The sequence below is a fragment of the Chenopodium album genome, chromosome 13, assembly GCF_948465745.1.
Source record: "Chenopodium album chromosome 13, dcCheAlbu1.1, whole genome shotgun sequence".
Lineage (NCBI taxonomy): Eukaryota > Viridiplantae > Streptophyta > Magnoliopsida > Caryophyllales > Amaranthaceae > Chenopodium > Chenopodium album.
The window spans coordinates 5,654,890-5,676,989 of record NC_137846.1 but is presented as its reverse complement, the minus strand read 5'-3'; the positions used below and the strand labels follow the sequence as shown (position 1 = coordinate 5,676,989).

At 34.8% G+C, this 22,100-nt stretch overlaps 2 protein-coding genes across 2 annotated transcripts; both read left to right on the top strand.

Moving 5' to 3' along the window:
• The first annotated feature begins 1,749 nt into the window (after nucleotides 1-1,749).
• LOC145574385 (beta-galactosidase 6-like) lies at nucleotides 1,750-10,603 on the top strand. Its single transcript, XM_081632161.1, has 18 exons — nucleotides 1,750-2,037; nucleotides 6,066-6,161; nucleotides 6,276-6,388; nucleotides 6,539-6,605; nucleotides 6,704-6,796; nucleotides 6,875-7,018; nucleotides 7,136-7,230; nucleotides 7,624-7,732; nucleotides 7,849-7,933; nucleotides 8,020-8,138; nucleotides 8,229-8,393; nucleotides 8,484-8,665; nucleotides 8,910-9,001; nucleotides 9,100-9,209; nucleotides 9,301-9,411; nucleotides 9,513-9,620; nucleotides 9,744-9,889; nucleotides 10,198-10,603. Exons 1-18 carry the CDS (start codon nucleotides 1,864-1,866, stop codon nucleotides 10,385-10,387), a joined length of 2,199 nt encoding a protein of 732 aa, XP_081488287.1. The 5' UTR covers nucleotides 1,750-1,863; the 3' UTR covers nucleotides 10,388-10,603.
• Nucleotides 10,604-11,980: 1,377 nt separating this feature from the next.
• On the top strand, nucleotides 11,981-20,590 carry LOC145574383 (beta-galactosidase 10-like). Its single transcript, XM_081632158.1, has 19 exons — nucleotides 11,981-12,415; nucleotides 13,001-13,096; nucleotides 13,197-13,309; nucleotides 13,431-13,497; nucleotides 13,652-13,744; nucleotides 14,272-14,415; nucleotides 15,327-15,415; nucleotides 15,541-15,646; nucleotides 15,873-15,960; nucleotides 16,156-16,274; nucleotides 16,707-16,871; nucleotides 17,606-17,814; nucleotides 18,042-18,151; nucleotides 18,464-18,573; nucleotides 18,757-18,864; nucleotides 19,058-19,168; nucleotides 19,263-19,474; nucleotides 19,805-20,141; nucleotides 20,232-20,590. The coding sequence occupies exons 1-19, from the start codon at nucleotides 12,248-12,250 to the stop codon at nucleotides 20,340-20,342; spliced, it is 2,556 nt and encodes an 851-aa protein (XP_081488284.1). The 5' UTR covers nucleotides 11,981-12,247; the 3' UTR covers nucleotides 20,343-20,590.
• Nucleotides 20,591-22,100: the final 1,510 nt, after the last annotated feature.

Below are 22,100 nucleotides of genomic sequence, written 5' to 3'. Positions count from 1 at the left end.
TACTTTTGTTGTTGTTACGATGTTGATCGAGGTAGTTTGTAAGTTTGTTGTCTTGTTGATAACATAGATATGATTCTCTATGAATAATCTTTAGTAGGTACAAAGTATGGTCTATTTCTACAAGGAGATTAAATGTATGATCTCGAAAAATTACAATATATTGCCTATGCCTATACTTAGCTTGTTCAATTCATTACTAATGGTAATTAACTATAAACACGAGCACTTGGAACAAAATTGTATATGAATATGACCTGTCAATTAAGGTCAATGAGTCGGGTTCGGGTTAAATTTCGGGTCGTGCTAAAAAAATATTTTAAACAGTGTATAAACATAATATAAAATTGTGGAGTTGGGTCGAGTCAGATGGTCGGGTTCAGGTTCTCTCTTAGTAACTTCAATTCATATCAAGTTTAGATCGAGTTGAGTTGGGAATTGATAACTTAATCTATGAATATCAATTTTATTATTTAGTCAAAATTAAACCATGGAAATTGTGAAATACATAATATATTATGTATATATAAAGATAATGTTCTTAGTGTGTGAACTCCTTTAAGTGACATCTATTGATCAAATGTCAACACGTAAAAGATACGCTCCACATAATCAACATGTAAATTGCTCCCTAGTTCATTGATCTACTTATTTTCCTCAACCAATATTAGATCATAGTGCATGAATAGGATCATACTTCATACACATTATTAGAAACTATCCTATTACCTATATATGTGCACACTTCTAGTAAGCAAGCACATCTACATTTAAAGTTATAAACATATAGTCATGCGCATAACAAACCGCATTGAAATGATGTGAACAAACGGCCATAAAAAGTGACTCAATTATTCCTTTCACGGATCATTTATAACTTCCTCTCTTATACCCTAAGCTTAGAAGGGAAAACCGTGGAATTTCAGCCAAGTTTCCCACTAAATTTCCAACCTCTAATTAAGGAAAACAAAACTAAATATAAAAGGGATGATATTTAAATAGTAAAATTCCTAATTTAACCCTATAAGGTTTATCATGATAACTAAGAATGAATATAACAAATTAATTTTGTTCCATAAGTACTCTTTCTCTTCCCCTTTTGTTTGCCCCATTACTCAACAGAGGTGTAGTCGTATAGATGCTTGTGCTTTTTAAATTTTCATTTAATAGTGAAGATATTAGCAGAATTCGGGGATACCAAATGTAGTTACGTGAAAGTAATAAATTCATACAATACTCTTTTCATTCCTGAATATCTGTTAGAAGGTAAGACTGATATGCTTTGACTTTTAATACGGAATACAACTTTGACCATCTTTTTTATTATTATATAAAATAATTTAAAATGTTACTCCGTAATAAGTAAGAAGTTGTAGGATTTTTTATTTGAATTACTATTGAAATATCAAGTTATACTAAAAGTCAAAACATATTAAACAGAGTATTTAAGATGGAAGTGTTTAAGGCAAATTTAATAGACAAAAGAAACATAAGTTGTATACTTGTATGTCACAATCTTAAAAGTCATGACCGCCCAAAATTTCAAACATATTAGGAGCTATAATAATAATGATAGTGAAATTTTAAAAAAACAAAACCCGTGAGTTGTGAGGTTAATTTAGACAATTTACTCAGCTTTAAAAACTGACCAAAAACAAGGAATAAGTTGGATATTTTTTCAACCTTATTTTGTTGTTTCTTGTTATAAAAGTAGTAGCTTTAAAGTTCTTCATTTGTATTGAGTCTTATATGCTCTTAGTTTGAGGTGCTGCCAATAAATTCCTTCAAATAGCAATGCAGCATTGTTCATTCCTGTGAAGAAATTAAGACAGATAAATCAAATTAAAAGAGAGTAATTAAAAAAAAATGGAGGGAAAATATTGGGTTTTAATGGGAGTTTTGGCAATGGTGATAGTTGCAAGTAGAGGAAGTGATGAAGAAGGTGGTGAAGTAACGTACGATGGAAGGTCTCTCATTGTTGGTGGGCAGAGGAAGCTCCTCTTCTCCGGTTCCATTCATTATCCTCGAAGCACCCCCGAGGTTAGTACGTATTCTCGGTTTTTTCCTATCTTAAAGTACTCGTGTTAGATACTCGACTAGACATTGTTTTACCATAAGGTATGTAGGTGCTAATACCATGAAATCATATATATTCAAGTTTGTATAATAATGTAGGTTATGAATGTAAGAATATTTTGGTATTGGCAAAGATGTCAACTTGTTGTTATTGGAGTTCCAATGAGAATTTTATTTCATACAAGTTTTTGTGTGATTCTGTTTGGTTATATTTTGAATGAGCTAAATTTAAATGAATTTCTTATGCTTTGGTATAAATAAATAATACAGGATTAAACAAATAAACATGTACATTATACAATAAATTTATCCGACTACTTGTTTAAGATAAATTAGTTGGTATGAATTTATGAAAGAAATGATAGATGTCATCTTGTGATTTACGTAACACCGCTAATGATCCTCATACTATTAGAGATTTTTGATGTAATTAATATCAGAAAATCCATATTCATATTAATTAGAAGCTAAGAATATTATCTATCCTTAATTTTACATTACGACATAAATCTTCATGACCTACTTGTATAAGATAGATTTATATTAGTTGGAGTTTGATCGAGATGAAAACAATTGCTTTCTCTTCCGAGTACATGTAAGAAACGATATCATCTCGTGTTTTACTTTACTTTAATCCTCTAAAGAGTCTCACATTCGCCCGACTTTGAGCATATACTAAGGGTATGTTCTGATTTACTGAGATGAACTGATTGGAGCTGAACTGAAATGAATTGAATATTTTATGAAAGAAGGAAATTAGAAACTGAACTGAACTGAATTGGTTGAAGCTGAACTAAACTGAAAATAAGTTGGAGAAAACAGGCCCTAACCGAGGAACTAAGTAACTAATAAGTTGTGACCTATCCTATTACCTAGTGATGTATCAATGGCAACCTCATTGAGGTATGTAGACCATTGGCAATTTGGCATGAGTTGGACGGTAGGAAACTACTCAGCAATCAAATATCACACGATTCATACCTCCCCAAAAAGAGAGATAACATTCTAACTTTCATCATTTAAAAACATGAAAAGGTACATGATTTTCATCATATCTTTATCAGAATTACGCTTTTGTAAAGGTAACAGTCTTAAACTATTGTTGGATTCAAAAATAAAGCTATTTATGTCAGAACTCAAAATGCTTCAATTAGCTGTCTTTTTGTAAAACTTACAAGTTTCAACTTTGAGCTTGTAATTCTTTACTAGTGAAATGCAGGTTTCGTAATTAAAGTTAAAGAGTGTGAGTGAGTGATAATAAAGAAAATGACTAGGCCATATAAGTATATATATATAGCAGTTAGCCTTGTAATTCTTAACAAGGGTAATGCAAATTACAAATGCGTTAATGAAAATTTGAACATGTGCCATAGCTTACACCAAACTTCAATATTAAGCATTAGGCCAAGTAATACTTCGTATATGGTAAAATAGAGTCTATTTTAAGTGAAAACCTAAATCGCCTAATTTCCCAAGGCAGCTAGATTGAAAACAACTGTAAATTTTTTGAGGCAATCTTGCCAATCTATTATGGGACATCTTAAAATGAAATATGGGACAAACTAAAAATAAGAATAAAGAGTATTCCGTTTGGAAAATATTGTAAGCCAAAACTTTAATCCTTTGTTTTCGATCTTGTTGAGAAGACAAAATTTAAAGACACACATTCACATAATACTCTCTTTGTTCCTATATTTTTTTTGTCCCATTTGACTTTGCACGGTCTTCAACACTCATATTAAAATGTTTATATCTTTATTTTCATATACGTAAAAATGTGATATTAATAAAATATACAATGAGTCGAATCTAACTAGATCCCTCATGGCTATATTATTTCTTTTAGGTTAATGGTAATTTAAGGTCAAAGTTTCCAAAATTTGACCCGAAAAATAGCCATGGAGCAAAAATAAAGGAATAAAAAGGAGTACATTTATAGTTTTAAAAAGAATATTTATGAATTTTTTCTAATAAATTTTGATGTATTTTACTCAAAATATTCTAAAAAAGAAAACTCAAAATATTCTAATATGATGAAACAATCAATATAAAATTCATTAAAATGATTAATTGGAAGCAAAGTTTGTTAAAATTGAACTAAAATTGTGTAAATAATATAGTAAATTATCCAATACAGAGTAGTACGAGTGTTGTACCTTGTGCCCGATAATGACGATATGGGTATGGCTAGGGCTGTGCACCGATCCAAAATTGAACCTGGATCGGAACCCGAAATCGATTTTTTTTGGGGACCGGGATCGGACCGGACTGTAATCAACCGGTCCAGACATGTTTATTCCGGTCTGGTCCGGTTTTGGATCGGAATGGACCGGTTATATTTTTTTTAAATTTTTTTTAATATCTTAAATATATAAATACATTTTTAACGTCTTGTTTTTGTGTGCGTGCTTTTCTATTTTGCACCTAGAATTTATAAATTACAAGTTTTGTACCTAAATTTTTTAGAAATTTACTAGTAAATGTAAAATTTAAAATTTTCACCCAAAAAATTACAAAAATACACTTTCCGGTCCGGAAACCCAATCCCCAATTTGTGAGGACCGAAGACCGGATCGGAATCAACCGGTCCGGTACAATTCCGGTTCGGTCTCGGTCGGTTTTCTGGTCCAGGTCCATTTCTGCACACTCCTAGGTATGGCTACCAATTAAAGTACCTATGTAGCCTAGTTAAATATTCCCTTCGTATTTTATTCTCCAATACTCAATGTGCGGAGTTTTAGGTAATTTAGTAAAAAAAAAATTAAATATAAAGAAAGTGAAGTTAGTAGAAAAATAAAATATAATACTCCTTAATTGGAAGGAGATACACAAAATACACCTGGAAAAGAAAAAGTAGAGGGAGTAATAAAATACGAAAAGAGTAATACGTCACCTATAATAATCTTTATATCGTGGGGCAAGGAAACTCGTTTACATTAGGGGTTGATTTCATTTCCCGCGAGGAGAGGGTTAGGGTCATTTCAATTTCTCCCCCTCTCAAATTTGCGTTTTTGCGAATTTTACAACTCCATAAATTTGAACACAAATTTCTTCACCTGCAAAATTTCATAGGCTAATATTCAAGTCAATCAATGGAGCATAATCAGATTACAGTCTGCACAAGTATTTTCTTTTCTTTTATTAATTTTAAGTTTAAATTCTTTTTTTGTGGTGATGCAATAGTATAATTTATCATGGTTATGTATCTTAATTTAAGATACATTAACCATATTATAATTCAGTTTTGATCGATACATTGATACCCATGATTACTTTTAAATGTTGATTAGTTATAAACTAGTTATTGGTTCCGGCGATGTTCTAAATTTGTTTGAATTGTTTCGTGTACCAAAGTCTTATTCTACGTGCAATTACTACATGGATTCGAGTTCTAATGAAACCAATTTTGACAATCATGATTGACAAGAGTAGACAAATCGAAGTGTCACTAGTGATAATCATGGATGAATTGAATTGACAAATTGAAGTGTAATTAGTGGTGAGGGTGGATGTTCTCGTGGTGATTGCAAGCGTTGTAAAGTCTTGAATGTACGTGACGTATATGTAAATCTATATTTAGTGGTGATAAAATGGACGAGAATCATACACAACTTACTCTAATTGATCGAGTTAGTATAAGTATGGTAGCACATGTTAAGAAAATGGATTCTCTATGTATATGTCTCTAATTTATGTAGGAGAGAAGTTTAGGGTCCATAATCATACTATGGCAAACTGCAAAAGTAATGATTGGAGAAATAGATGCAAATGCATATGCATTACCTCGAACATTTGAGATATTAAGGTGTTTCCTACTCTGTAGTCTTATTATATGATGACTTAACAATCTAAAAAATATGAATATCTTATTGTTGCTCTCATTAATTAGTCATGTATTCGTCTATAATCTTATATAAGGGCGGTAAATTATGAAGCTACACCTAGTGAGTAATGACTTACTGACTTGTGTTAATCTTTTGAATGATATTCAGATGTGGCCATCGTTAATAGCCAAGGCCAAAGACGGTGGACTGGATGTAATTCAAACTTATGTGTTCTGGAGCGTCCATGAACCCCAACCAGGTCAGGTATGTGTGTTCTTTTATCCCGTATTCATGGTAAAATATGCTGATTTTATTGTATCTCCTTTTATTCTATCCTCATATAGTCGTATTGATGTTAATTTATCTTGTTTTATGCAGTATGATTTCACTGGGAGGTATGATTTAGTAAAGTTCATCAAGGAGGTTCAAGCACAAGGGTTGTATGTTTGCCTCAGGATTGGCCCATACATCGAAAGTGAATGGAGTTATGGGTCTGTATTCACACATTTGCATAATTTGTTTGTTTTGATTTTTTCCCCCACTAGGCTATCCTGCCTTTGGTAACGAGATGTTATATGTTTTCTGAACGATGCTTATGCAACTCTAAATGGTCTAATGGATGCACTATTGTGATGTTGCAGGGGTTTTCCGTTTTGGCTGCATGACATCCCTGGCATTACATATAGAACAGACAACGGGCCGTTCAAAGTACTTAATTGAGCTGTTTCTTGTTATCTGTCTGATATCATTACTCTGATGTGTGTTATTGTCTTGGAGTTTAGCTAAAAGTATTTTTCTTTTTGTAGTTCTATATGCAAAATTTTACAACAAAAATAGTAAGCCTCATGAAATCTGAGGGGTTATATGCTTCACAAGGAGGCCCTATAATATTGTCACAGGTAAGATGAGTTACTAGCATTTCTGATGATTTTTCTCGAAGTAACCTGTAACTTTACAAACTATGAATCTTCAAATAGATTGAAAATGAATATCAAAACGTTGAAGCAGCTTTTGGAAAAAAAGGGCATTCATATGTACAATGGGCTGCTGGTATGGCTGTTGGGCTTCAGACCGGTGTTCCTTGGGTGATGTGTAAGCAAAGTGATGCTCCTGATCCTGTGGTTAGTTCCTTCAATTCCAATCTTTCTTGTCATTTCTATTTATAATGAATAGAGGAATTTCATTTTCTTGTTCTTATAATTTTTTTGATCTCTTTAGTTACTATTTATACTCAACAGATTAATACGTGCAATGGAATGAAATGCGGGGAAACCTTTGCTGGGCCTAACTCCCCAAACAAACCATCAATGTGGACAGAAAACTGGACATCTTTGTATGTATGATTTAATTTAAGCAATCAGCTATTTTGGTGCTTAGCTTCCTTTTGGTATCAAACTATTTGTTGTGATGGGAATTTTTTATGTTGTAAACCGCATGGTTCCATACCGTAACTGTCATTGAAACTCTGCTTTGGAGCCCCAACACACATCGAGGCATCTTTAGACACTTGAATTAGTAACCAAATTCAATTTACAACCAATATAAGTTCAGATTTGGGCAAATATATTCTACATCCAACAAGGCAAATAAGCTCAGATAGGAAAATGAAAAAATATAAAGCACATATGTCACACTAAGTAAAATAACAGAAGTTTGAAGCGAAGTATTGAGATTTATGTGTATCAGAAATCTACTTCTCTGGTAACCTTATAATTGTTCGATACAGCTTCCAAGTCTTTGGTGGGAAGCCATACATAAGGTCTGCAGAAGAGATTGCATTTCACGTCTCACTTTTTCTTGCAAAAAATAATGGATGTTACGTGAATTACTATATGGTATGTAGTTACTTAAGCTGTCACATTTCATACACCCTATTTCTTAATACTTCGAACACGTTCCATTATATAGTTAGTTATCTCAGATTTACTTCTGGTTTCTGACATGTATATAGTACCACGGAGGAACAAATTTTGGAAGAACAGGCACTTCTTATGTTACCACCAGTTACTATGATGAAGCACCCCTTGATGAATATGGTGAGTACTGCCAGGTTTGGTTCACATATGCATGTATATAAAACTTACATTACATAATTTAATTTCTATTCTCAATCAATATATAGGTCTTATAAGGCAACCTAAATGGGGCCACCTTCGGCAGCTTCATATGGCGATAAAAGCTTGCTCAAAAACCTTGCTTGAGGGAAAGAAGTCCTATCTTTCCTTGGGACAACTACAGGCGGTAATTGACTGTTTTTCATTTGATTCAGTTGTCAGAGAAAATGATTATTTGTATATACATCTCATTGATGATCATGATTTTAATAACCAGGCATATGTTTTCGCAGAAGAGAGTGGAGGTTGTGCTGCCTTTTTAATAAACAATGACTCAAGAAATAGTGCAAATGTTGTGTTTCAGAACAGATCATATCAACTTCCTCCGAAGTCAATTAGCATCCTTCCAGATTGTGTGAATATAACTTTCAACACAGCAACGGTAATCATAGCTCTAGGATTTAGCACTTAGCTTGCAATCACAGGAATGAGCTATGATTTGTTTATGCTCTATATGTCTCTCATGTCGCAGATAACAACAGAAAGTGGAAAGAGAAATGCAAGATCAGAACTAGCTATCAGCTCAGCTACTAAATGGGAGTTATTAAGTGAGATGATACCGAACTTCTCAGACACTTCTTTGAAGGCAGGTGCTTTACTAGAACAAATGAATGTAACAAAAGATGAATCTGATTATCTCTGGTACACTCTAAGGTAAATTGATTTTTGCCTTGAAATATTAAAACAAGATGTCCATGATTTGCTCTTTTCACCTTTGAAAGAAGTTTTAGCAAATACAAGTTCTAATCAGAGTTACCAAATTCATTTTCAGCTAAAATAAATTTCAGAATAAGGCTATATATTATTTTATAAGCTTAGAAGAGGAGAATATAGGTGAAAATAACGAATCTTGAGTTTATGCATTTAACCTTCTAATTTTTTGTGGTTGTTTTTGCAGTTTTGAAGCTAATCCTTCTTGTAGTGAACCAGTACTTCATCTTCGGTCTTTTGCACATGTTGCTTATGCTTTTGTGAATGGTGCATATGCTGGTATGTCATTAGCATTGATTTATCTGTGTCTAAGGATAAAGTTATGCAGTGGCTTGACTTACTTGTTGGTTTCTTTCTCTTACCTATTACAAAAACAGGAGGTGCACATGGAAGTCGCAGTGTCAAGAATTTCTCACTTGAAACCCCTATTAAGTTGGATAGTGGAACAAACAATATTTCTGTGCTAAGTGTGATGGTGGGATTACCGGTATAAATATTTGTTACGAGTTCCATTTTACACCATTGGCTTGCATTAATTACATTGTGATCATATTAGTTTGTTCTACTTTGTATGTAAGGATTCTGGAGCATATCTTGAAAGAAAGTTTTCTGGACTGCGTGAAGTGGCTGTAAGATGCAACGGAGATGATTCCTATGATTTAGCAGTGAATTATACGTGGGGATACAAGGTTTGATTCATCTTGGCTTTGTAGTTGGCCTTTGCTAGCTGTCAAGATATCTATTTTAAGTTTCCAATACATTAAACTTACAATGATAACATTGTCCTCAGGTTGGATTATTGGGAGAAGATTCACAAATTTATAAAGAAGAGAACCTTGGAAAAGTGGTTTGGGGTGGACTTGAACCTTCCACTGCAAAGCCTCTCACTTGGTATAAGGTAAAAATTTGTAGCTTATTTAAGCTTACAGTAATTTAAGTCCCTTGTCTTAATTTGACTGGTTTTATAGAGTTTATATTATGATGCATACTGAACACAATTTTATGGTTTGAAATTTGGTAGACCACGTTTGATGCACCAGACGGAGAAGATCCAGTGGCCTTAGACTTAAGCAGTATGGGGAAAGGCGAAGCCTGGATCAATGGACAAAGTATTGGTCGTTATTGGGCGTCCTTGCTGACCCCTGACGGAAAACCTTCTCAAACAATGTAAGTAGCCAAGTCTACAAGCCATATGTCCATTTTTCCTTTATGAATATCCTTGATGAAAACTGATAGAAAGCCTGAGAACAAGTTTATTTCCAAGCTTAATAAAGTTATTTCAGACAGAAAATGAACTTCTCTGACAAATGCTTCTCATCAATAATTCAGCATAAATACAGATATACCTTAGTTAATATGCTGTATACAATGATAAGACAATCATATTGCGGTGTAAAACATTCTGCTAGTTGTACTAGAGTCTCATTTTTCATTTTGGTATTAGTCAACTGAAGATATGCTTGATTCTATCCTAGGTACCACATTCCCCGATCCTTTCTGAAATCGTCAGAAAATCTTCTGGTTCTGTTTGAGGAAGTTGGTGGAAATCCTCTCAAAGTTTCTGTGAACACCATATCCTGGACTACTAGCAAGCGCGACAGCAATGTTAATAATGTTAAACGTGACATTAAATACCTGATGAGACCAGAAGGGATTCATACATGATACATGATTCTTTATTTATTCTTTTCTTTATTTTACAGGAAAAAAAATTCATGATTAATTATGCATACATCATAGTTACAACTTACAAGTGATTGATAGCTTACTATATCGCTATGTATAAAATTGAACTACTCAGAATGTAAACACTGTGCTTCTGATGATTAATAAGAGTCATAATTTACATCAACTTCTGTATTTTCTAATCTGATTCAAGTCATTTAACAACTTTTTTTTATTTTTATTTTTATTTTTTATTATTTTTTTTTAATTTTAAAAACTGCTTTGATTTGATCTACTCTGAAATAAAGGCATCACGACGCCCCTCAACTTTTATATATTAACAATACTGCTTCTGGTACTCCTAAAATTTGTAATCTCATATCCGAACATCTTTTACGTCAAGAACATTGGAAACTGTGAAGTTAAATATTTGTAGAGTTTCAGTGTGCAGTGTCACTCTTGTCAGACCAGATCTAGGCTGCATTTAAGTATACACATGCTAAAACCCGGCCCACAATAGTTGTCCTTGTTGGACTGTGATAAGCCCAATCCACCCATATGCATAGATCCGAGAGAGGGCCCACTTTCTGGTGACCAGATTTTGCTCCTTGAATTGAGTAATCACCGCCCAACATAAGACATGGGATTTGTCTTTCAGTTTTATGTGCATGAGACCTTGAAATTTAATATATTTAACCCAAATGATGATATTTTTGATGGAAAATAAATGGAAGATATTGGTCTGACATTGTATATTTTACTTGTACTGTTCTGCATTATAATTCAGATAATCTAGGTTATTAATTTGATAACTTTAAGGAGGGATTAAGAATGAGATTCTGTTACAAATTTAATGTTTTATTTGATTATTTCTGTCACGATTTTTGCTAATAATGTCACCTGTTTAACCTACAATCAATCAGTCTAATAAGTATCAAACTGTAAACAATAGTTGTAACTCTATAATTGCTGGATTTCAAGCAGCTTCTATTTTAGGACTAGGATCTCAAGCAATTTCTGTTTCACTTTTAGCATTTGGATCCAACCTCATGTACCAGAAAGGCAAGCCAGTTCGGGCACGACACGACTTGATGTGGTTTCAGAATTTTGGTTGCGGTTGGTTTTTTTATATATTGGACCACGAGCTATACTTGGATCAAATTTTTGGGTAATGGAGGGTGTTTCAACAAATGTATGTTAAAAATCCTTCTAAATAGAAGACACGGCATGACACAACATGATTACATGAAGGTAGTGAGTTACATGCGTCTGTGAGCCTATCTACAAAAAAAACACAACACGCGTACACAAAGTTCAATCAGCCCCGTACCATGCCTAGGTGGCTAGCCGATAGTTCAATTAAAAAAATTCAAGTAACTTTGATATTTAAGTAATGATTAGTACGGACAAGATTGTAATACCCAATTACTCACTCGGTCACTCCATGTGTTTTCTGTTGAGTGATCAACTGATTATAGTACTGATCAGTAATTAATTGTATCTTATGTCTGAAATCTGCATTTTTGGGTCGTAATTTATTCAAAGTTTCTGTCTTTATTTCAAGATAAGTAAAGATCTCTCTCTTTCTCTTTCTCTCTCTCTTACACATACCCCTATAAATTGCAAAAGACAGCAATCAATTGGTCAAGCAGTTGAATGCCCATCTACCCCAAAACAATTTCATCACAAATTTAGTATACTCCAGCTGTTAAAAAATTTGATTTTTTTGAGCTAAAAAATTTTGTAAGAAAAACCCCAAATTCTTTTCAAAACTTGATTCTTTTCATTTGATTTACACTAAAAAATGGAGTTCTAAGCTGAATTTTTGCACTATCTGTAGAAATTTCTTCCAAAGAAAACATGGGTTTCAGTTTAATTTCAATACAATGCTTGGTTTTGGCATTGTTTCTGCAATTAACAGTTGGATATGGTAGTAATGTTTCATATGATAGTCGTTCTTTCATAATTGATGGACAAAGGAAGCTTCTTATTTCTACTGCTATTCACTACCCTCGTAGTGTCCCTGCTGTTAGTATTTCTCTCTCTATTGTTTCTTACTCATTTTATATTATACCAAGTGGTGAATATTGGACCGTCATATACAAGAATTTGCGTCTCATGTAATCGTGTTTATGTAATATTGGTTTTGTTTGTGTATGTGGTTGCTTGCTTAGTTACAAAATCAGGGAATTATCATTTAATACTTGTAAATTTTTGGGGGGTTTATGCTCAAGTGGGAATTTTAAATTATGGTTGTACTTCTATTTGATATTTGTTACAATGTTGTATATTACACCGACATTCTCAAACTCTTTCAACGGATTATCTTTAAATGTCCCTTTTTCTATATCGGACAGCTCTTTATCACGATTCATGTTAGCTGACCTCAAATTCATTTGGGACTAAGGCTTTGTTGTTGTCATTGTCGTTATACTGCTACTTGACACTTGTTAAATTGTTGTATATTACCCTGACAGTTTACTACTTCATGTTGATTTAGTGTCATGATCTGGAGACTGGACTGTAATATTATGCTCATGTTAAAGCTTTACTGTGATTTGCAGTGTGAAACCTTGTTTTGTTGTTGATTTGAGTAAATTTGGAAAAATGTAGATGTGGCCAGGTTTAATTCAACTGGCAAAAGAAGGCGGTGCGAATGTCATCGAGTCATATGTATTTTGGAACGGCCATGAATTATCTCCTGACAATGTGAGTTAGAATTTTGTAAAAATCATGTTAGTTATTTCCTTTTCTGTAGAACCCTTGACTAATCTGCCAGTTGGTTGTGTTGTCTTTGGTGATCTTATAGTACTATTTTGAGGGGCGGTATGATCTAGTTAAGTTTGTGAAGACGGTGCAGCAGGCTGGGATGTATATGATGCTTCGTATTGGACCCTTTGTTGCGGCAGAGTGGAATTTTGGGTATGATTGCTATTTTCAGGAATCTATATTCAGTTCAGTTGGGAAATTAGGTTGATATTTCTCACGATCTTTGGGATGTTTATATGAATGTGTGAAAAATTCTCGATGTGTTTCTTTGCAGAGGTGTTCCTGTTTGGCTGCACTATGTGCCTGGAACTGTATTTAGGACTGACAATGAGCAATGGAAGGTACTGAATATCTCTTCCTTCAGGGTCACCAATCTCAAATGCAATAACATTTAGATATCTTATGGCAGAAACCTTTACAAGTGCCAAAATGTTTAGTATGAATGATAAATTTTTCAAATTATACATTTACTGAGTTGGTGGTTATTTTATGCAGTATTACATGAAGAAATTCACCACATACATAGTGGACCTGATGAAGAAGGAGAAGCTTTTTGCATCACAAGGAGGTCCGATCATCATGGCTCAGGTACATTCAAATGGAATCTTCTAAGTTCTAACCAATGGATGGAGTGTTGAAACTGAAGTTTTGTTGTATCTTTTAAAATGCCCAATTAATGCGCTAAAGCCAAAATTTATTTGCAATGTTGTTTAAAGCAAGTCCTGAAGTGGATGTTGCACTGCATAGCAAAACGTAAAAGTGTTAGAAGTAGCAAGTAAAGCAGAACTTAGTTCAAAAGCTAAACTTTTCTGCTCTTACAAAGCATTTGATAGGCATCTTTCTAAGAAGGATTCTGAGTTCCATGGAAAAGGCCTGTGGATTTCTTATATCTGAGTTTTTAAGTGTATAGGATTACAGAGCACTTCTGTAAGTTCTGTTTTACTTTTTTTTTTTTTTTTTTTGGCATTGGAGTACTTTTTGATTGATTGAGTTACTTTTTGCTTTTGTTTCACAAGTTCGTTGTGGCTCTATTGGTTATGTTTCTCTTCTTGTGTTGTTAGTTCATACCATAACAGTATTCATGTAATACTGTGTTATTTTTCTTTTTCTTGTAGGTAGAAAATGAGTATGGATATTATGAACAATCATATGGAGATGGAGGGAAGAAATATGCCTTGTGGGCTGCCAAAATGGCCCTTTCTCAGAACACAGGTGTGCCTTGGATAATGTGCCAGCAGTGGGATACACCTGATCCTGTGGTGAGAATATTTGGATATGCAGGTTCATTTTCCATGTGTGAATTGGGGGAGGGGTTCACTATAGCTTCATTTCTGATTTCAGATTACATCTGTAGTCATCGATTTGTAGGCTAGCCTCAACTTCAATTGAATTTGTTAAGTGGTGTTAGAAACCTCAGTGAATTATGTGATTTCCTTGCTTCCCATGTAATTGCCCAGAAAGGTTTACTATCTAATCCTTCACATGTCACATAGCTGCAAAAATATAAACTAATCTTCTTAAACTATTTTGCTAATCTTGTCTAGTTGTGTTTTATGTCTGTTCATTCGTGTCTGCTTATTATTTTGTGTTACAATGTCTTGATCTAATCATCCCTCTGGGCTTTGTGGTTGGTTCTGTTTAGTCGCAGGCTGATTCCTCTTCCATTATATCCCATATACATGACTCATTATTGGATTTCTTGATTGTTTTTAATGCTAGTTGAGGTGTTTCTTTATCTTCTTTTGTCCCTCTCCAAGTCTCCTTCCCAAAAGCCAAAAAGGAATAAAGAGAGAGAATGACCCTTTTATTTTACGAAGTATTTTATTTTAATGCATGACCATTATATATTCTCTTCATTCACATAGCCAGACACAAAGTTTTATATCCTTTTGCCTTTTCCCCCTCACTGCTGGTGTATTTTTTTTTTTTTTTTTTATTACTGATTATGTAAATGTTGTGAGTAAATCACTTCTCCTTTTTGGTAGAATTATATAGTTCAACTTGTGTAAATGATGTTTCTTGCTTGTGGTAGAATTTGTAGGGTTTACACAGGTTTCCCATTCATATGCTTGCAGTTTTTTGTCTTGTTTTGTTTAATGAAAATTTAGGGAACTTAACCAAAATCAATCATCATTGAGCCGTAGTTGAAGCGACCATCTAATTTTTGCAGATAAATACTTGTAATGGATTCTACTGCGACGACTTTACTCCAAGTTCTTCCAAAAGTCCGAAGATTTGGACTGAGAATTGGCCTGGATGGTAACTTCTCTAGCATGTTTTTTGACTTGTCTATCAAGGTCTTGAGCTTTCCAAATTTTTAGATTTCTAAGCATCTCAATATAAATAGGTTCATGATTGAACAGACTATTTGACTTCTGCTCCAGGTTCAAAACATTTGGCGACGTGGATCCTCACAGGCCTGTTGAAGATGTTGCTTATGCTGTTGCTCGATTTTTTCAGAAGGGTGGCAGTGTACACAACTATTACATGGTTGGTTAACTGGATCTCTGTGTCACTGATTTACTGTATATGTCCATTGTCAAATAACCCCAGTTAAGTACTATGATTCTGGCACTTGAAGTAGAGATTGACATAGAAGTTAAAAAAAGGGAAAGTTCAAAGGAATGAGAAGGAACAAAAGAGAGGAAGTTGGAAAGGCATTTGATTTATTTTTCCCTCTTTTACACTTTTCTTGTGTGTTATTATTTCTATTCAGTATCACGGCGGGACAAATTTTGGTCGCACTGCTGGTGGACCATTTATCACAACAAGTTATGATTATGATGCACCAATTGATGAATATGGTAATTTACTATATTGCTTTCCAATGTTCATCACTTCATCCTGAACATCTTTCAATTATAGTTAATTTTTAAGAGAGAAAACAAAATGGAAGATGCTCTTGCATCCTTTATATTACCACTAGCGCTTCTGATGCCTAGGAAGAAAGTAGAAAGATGAGCTGTACATGATTAACCTCTTTACTTTTTTTCTTCCAGGCTTACCAAGGCTTCCTAAGTGGGGCCATCTCAAGGAACTTCATGGGGCATTGAAGTTGTGTGAGAATGCACTGATTGCTGGAGAGAGGACTAATGTGTCTCTTGGTCCTCAACAAGAGGTGACTTTCCTTCTTTGGTTCCTCAATTTCCTTCCTAGTGATATAACTTAGAAGACTTGGAGTTGTCAGTCAGTTTATAAAGATTGGCTTGTCAATTTTGTCTCAAGACCTAATGTGACACTAGCATATTTACTCGAATTCTTGACCTCTGTACAACCAAACTGAAGAGATAATGTAGTATGGGCAATTCATTCTTTAATAGATAATGGAAATTAATGCAATGAAACAGTCACAATGTTACACAAAGAGCTCTGCAAGATTGAGAATATCCTCCAAGCTACTTTCAAGTTACATCTTTGTGTTATTTTAATGTATGCCTGTTATAAAGATTAGTAGATTAGACCAGTTGCCGACCATAGTCATCTCAGATAGCATTGCAGTTATGCATATGTATGGTATCAATCTAGCTCTTAATTTAGCACCACTATGCAGGCCAATGTATTTACAGACTCATCTGGAGTTTGTGCAGCCTTCCTTGCCAATATGGACAACAAAACTGATAAGGTTGTGAAATTCAGAAACAAGACGTACCATCTGCCTGCATGGTCAGTCAGCATCTTGCCAGACTGCAAAAATGTAGTGTATAACACTGCCAAGGTCAGTTTCCATATTTAAGGTTCTTTATCCCCCTGATCATTGTTTATCATTGAGACTATTGTACTACTCATTGTTTCAGTATACTATTTTACTCTGTCTAGCAAAATCTTTATAAACCATGACAGAACAAAAACTAACTTGTCTATACTGTTGGCTAATGTAGTAAACAGTAAGGTTCTTTGGACAATAATTGGCGAAGCTACATAAAATATCTTTTCCAATCTGATATTATATGTTCTTGTAAATCCTTGTATTTTATAATATGCTTCTGTCCTTGAATGGATTTCACAAATTGCCTTATGGATGTCCAATGTCTTCAAATAATTTCACATTTGTCTTTTCAAGTTTAATTTCTCTCACTTGTCTCTGCATCCACACACTTTCCTTATTATCTCCCTCTCCATTTCCAAACCTTATCTTACTTTTCTTTCTCTATCCATTATTCTTAATCTACATGCCAATCTCCCCGGAGTGAAACGATGGAGGGGATATGTAGTAATATCAAATTGGTCGAAATTGGTCCCAAGGAACATGGTTTAAAAGCCTCTCATTTTTTATTTATTTTTGGGCAATTGCTTTCTGGTAATCAGGACCTGTTATAATTTGAAAGGGAACCAAATCCTGTCAGTGTTTAACAGTTGTGGGATCAAATTAAAGCAGAGAGGATTGCATGCCCTATATTGTGCAATATTGCCCTTATGCAGCATTCAAACTTACCGCCTTTTTTTCATCAGGTTGGATCCCAGGCTTCTGTGGTTGATATGGTGCCTGAGAATCTCAGGCCATCAGTGGTGCCACCTAGCAAAGACTTGAAAGCTCTTCAATGGAAAGTGTTTGTTGAAAAACCTGGAATATGGGCAACACCTGAATTCAATATGACAGGTTTTGTCGATCATATTAATACAACAAAAGATTCTACTGACTACCTCTGGATCACAACAAGGTTGTATTCGGCATGTTTACTGTCATTTTCCTGATTTTTTTTGTTTGCTTTCATCTTTGTTTACATGTATTTTTCCCTATTAAAAAAATGGACTCTCGGAAGTCTGGATTCTGTAAACATACAATAAGAAGACTAACTAATGTCCTTGATAGTTGGCATTACCCTTGCTTTTGATCATAGGTGTAACTGGCAGTTCTTCTTTTTTTTTTTTTTTTTTTTATTTGCAGCCTGTATGTTGACAGTAATGAGAAGTTCTTGAAAGACAGAAGCAGTCCAGTATTATCAGTAAAATCAAAGGGCCATGCTCTTCATGTTTTTGTGAATCAAAAACTTCAAGGTGACACATGAATTATCCTTCCACATCTTGCTTTATTATACTACGTATAAGAAATCAAAGTCTCTTTTCTTCTGTCACATTAGTAGCACATACATATATGTTAGGTCAGTTATGAGATTACGGAGTACCAAACAACTGCTTCTGAGTAATGTGCCCATTTTGTGCCAAAATTTATTGTTATTATCTGCAAAGATGTTCTCTGTCTTCCTTCTCTTCCTCTTCGGCTCTTCGATATCTTTTATACTAGAACCTAAGGAAATTTTTCTTGCCAATTGCTTTTGTGCTTAATCACTAACTCTTCTATATATCCAGGTAGTGGATTTGGGAATGGATCGGTCTTTTCCTTTGAATCTGAGATTCCCATATCTCTAAAGGCTGGAAAGAATGAAATTGCTCTTCTTAGCATGACTGTCGGTTTGCAAGTAAGCTTTCATCACTTTGACACCTGAACAATATGTTTATGCTTCTTGTTTTCATTTAGTTTGTAATATTTACATAATCGTTAGCTTGATAAGTCCTCTTTATTACCTACAGAGTTACCAGTATGGTTGTCCTTGTTGATTTCTACTCTTCTTTCTTGGGTTCTAAGTGTATTTTACCTCCAGACTGCAGGGCCACAGTACGAATGGATAGGAGCTGGCTTAACAAGTGTTGAAATCAAAGGTCTTAACAAAGGAGCTGTGAATCTAACTAAATTTAATTGGACCTATAAGGTTTCTATTTTTGTTTTCCACCTCCATCATATCATTTCTCGGTAAAGTAGTTCCTAGTTTCTCATAGAGCATATCTACATTATTCTTTCAACCTGTACAATTGTTGAGAGCACTTGCACTAGTATTGACATGACTAACTGCAAAAGGAAGCGCATGCTGACTCACATTGTTCCAATTTTTTTTGTGCTCCCAGATTGGATTACTGGGAGAGCAATTGAATCTGTATAAAGGTGATGATTTGAAAAGTACAAACTGGGTGTCGACCACTGAACCACGTAAGACAAAACCACTTACATGGTACAAGGTAGAGTCGAGACTACGCCTTTGTGATCTGAGATTTAGAAATTAGCTTTCAGTTTTTGAGCCAATCTAATTTCTTACTTGCTTGACCTATGAAGGCTTTGGTGGACCCACCCTCTGGGAATGAGCCTGTAGGACTGGATATGATACATATGGGGAAGGGCTTAGCTTGGTTGAATGGAGAAGAAATAGGAAGATATTGGCCTCGAAAAAGTCCCAAGCATCATGATTGTGTTGATCAATGTAACTACCGTGGAAAATTTTTACCCAACAAGTGCAGCACCGGATGTGGAGAACCGACCCAGAGATGGTACGAGTACATAGTTATGATTTTTTATTTATTGAAATTTTTAATCTTGCACCTTTCTATATTGCTGTAAGTAGATGCAATATGTAAGCATGATTTGATATTGATTACAACCAAAACTTCCCATCCGGGTGCTTACTGAACACCTTTTCAACTATTTGATGTTCATTAAAGAAAGCAGGTTCCGTCAGGCACAAAAGGAGTTTCTTTTTCTTGGTCCATAGTCCTGTTCGTGTTGTGCATGTCATTTTCACTATCTTTTTATAAAGGAGTATTAGTTTTATCCACCTTGCTAGCTGGTCAATCATGTATAGGTCACTTCCTCTGGTGCAGGTATCATGTTCCACGGTCTTGGTTTAAGCCATCAGGCAATGTATTGGTTATCTTTGAAGAAATCGGTGGAGATCCAACTCAGATTAGGTTCTCCAAGAGGAAAGCCACAGGTGTTTGCAGTTCTGTTTCTGAAGATCATCCTTCTATCTCTGTTGAATACTGGACCACTGCTGTGAAAGACACCAACGACAAAAAGGCAACTGCGCATCTAAGCTGCCCTAGTAATACTCGCATATCTGCTATTAAGTTCGCCAGTTTTGGGAACCCTTTGGGAGCTTGTGGGTCGTACATCCAGGGAGACTGCCATGATCCCAATTCTGCATCTGTGCTGGAAAAGGTGAAAAACATTTCTCTTTCTAATTTTTCAGCTGTTTCTTAGAAGCATAAGAAAGCCTCCCTCATATGCTATATTATTATTTGTTTGCAGGTTTGTTTAAATAGAAGGTACTGCAGCATTGAGTTGAGCAAAGATAATTTCGATTTAGGTCATTGTCCAGGAACAATTAGAAGGCTTGCTGTTGAAGCAGTTTGCAGCTGATAGGCAGTTATAGTGATAATTGTATTAGCTACTTCCTAGTTTTATTTAGTTAGGGAACACCCCCGTTATGAGTGTTGAGTCATATACATCATACCAACAAGAATATGGCTGGTTTTTCAGAGAATTGGGGAAGAAAAGAAGAAAAGAAACAGCGAGGCATTTATTACATTCAAGATTAACATTGTAATACCAATTATTGAAATGCATACCTTTCATTCAATAAATATATCACTCCATTGTGCACAAAATTAATTTTAGGCTAAAAATGATATATGTCTACATTATTATTGACTTAAAGAGTACAATATTTTAGTACAAAGTCTAAGCTATCTGTTGGTTCAGTAAAAGAGGCTGGTTTCATGCTAGTTTCCCTCGTAGGGATAAATGGTGATGTGTGTGGAGTAAACAATACTCTAAACATTGTGTGCAGACATGATTTTTTCTATACAGTTTCCTACAGACTTGTGAAGAAACCAAGAGATACAGAGCTCTCGTCTGTAGTAATTGCGACACACATTTTGGTTCATTGCAAATGGAAGCCATCTTTAAGCATAGGACAACAGAAGGCTTCAACTCCAGAAAACACGGGAAGCTTATTGGGAATCTTCAAAGTAAGGTGAGAAATCAGTCGGCTTCCTCACGATTGAATTCAAGGAGTAATAGTAGCCTAGTAAACCCAACAAGTGAGCTGAAAGAGCAACTCCAGCCAAGGCAGTGCCTGTTGATGCAACGCCTGATTCACCTCATCCTAGTGCTAAATGCTTTTCATTAAGCTCTTACTTCACCAGGTGGTGTTATCTTCAATGTAACAGAAACAAGTGGAATCAGTATAGTGACATTGTTGCAAAATTTTACATCCATGATGCCATTTCATGTACTGTTATCAGCTAAATATAAATGATGAACATAATAAAAGTGTAAAACACACATGCTTATGATAATTGGAATTTCGCACTAAAGTATTAAGAACTGTCATTTTAAATGCTCATAAAGTTTGTTAAGTTTCACATGCTTATGCCTTTTCATTTTAAACTCTAATATGTACAATGAATAATACCCTCCCCACACTTGAATCTTGCAATGTCCACATAGCAAAGGCAAATCATAAAGGCAAGTAAGGAGAGAAGATACTCACAAACCCTCATTGAGGGGGAAGAGGAGGAGGGTGTGGAAACCCTTGAGACTGCAACCAAACACCAAAATTAGCAAAGGTCTTCGATATGGAAGCTAAATGATCCTTGATTCCCTTTTGCTCAACTTTGATTTCATCAACAGACTTTTGCAATTTTGTAAGTGCTTGTTCAATCAACATCGGAGAAACTCTAGCACCTTCGAGAAGAGATGATGAAGCGGGTGGCTCGGGGAGCAATGGTGTTTGAGCATGTGGTCGAATGCCATGAAATGACCAATTATCTTTAACACGCAAAGTCATCATCTCAGGAGGGGGCAATTCTTCCTCATCATCATTCCCCAAACACCAAAGAGTGGTGCCTTCTCTCTTGTGTATCCAACCCATAGAGGAACAAGCAGCAATATCAATGGAATCAGATCCCTCAACTAGGCTATCTTGCACAAGATTCTCTTTATGACCCAAGTATAAAGCAATCGGTGTTATGAGACCTCCCACGACAATGGCACCTGTAGTGGTTTGCTTGTTGGCGATTGATTTCATTTGTCGAATAAGGAATGCGCCTGCATCAATAGGTTTAGCGTAGAGCATATGTTTGAGCATATATAACTCATCATTTCGAACCTTGT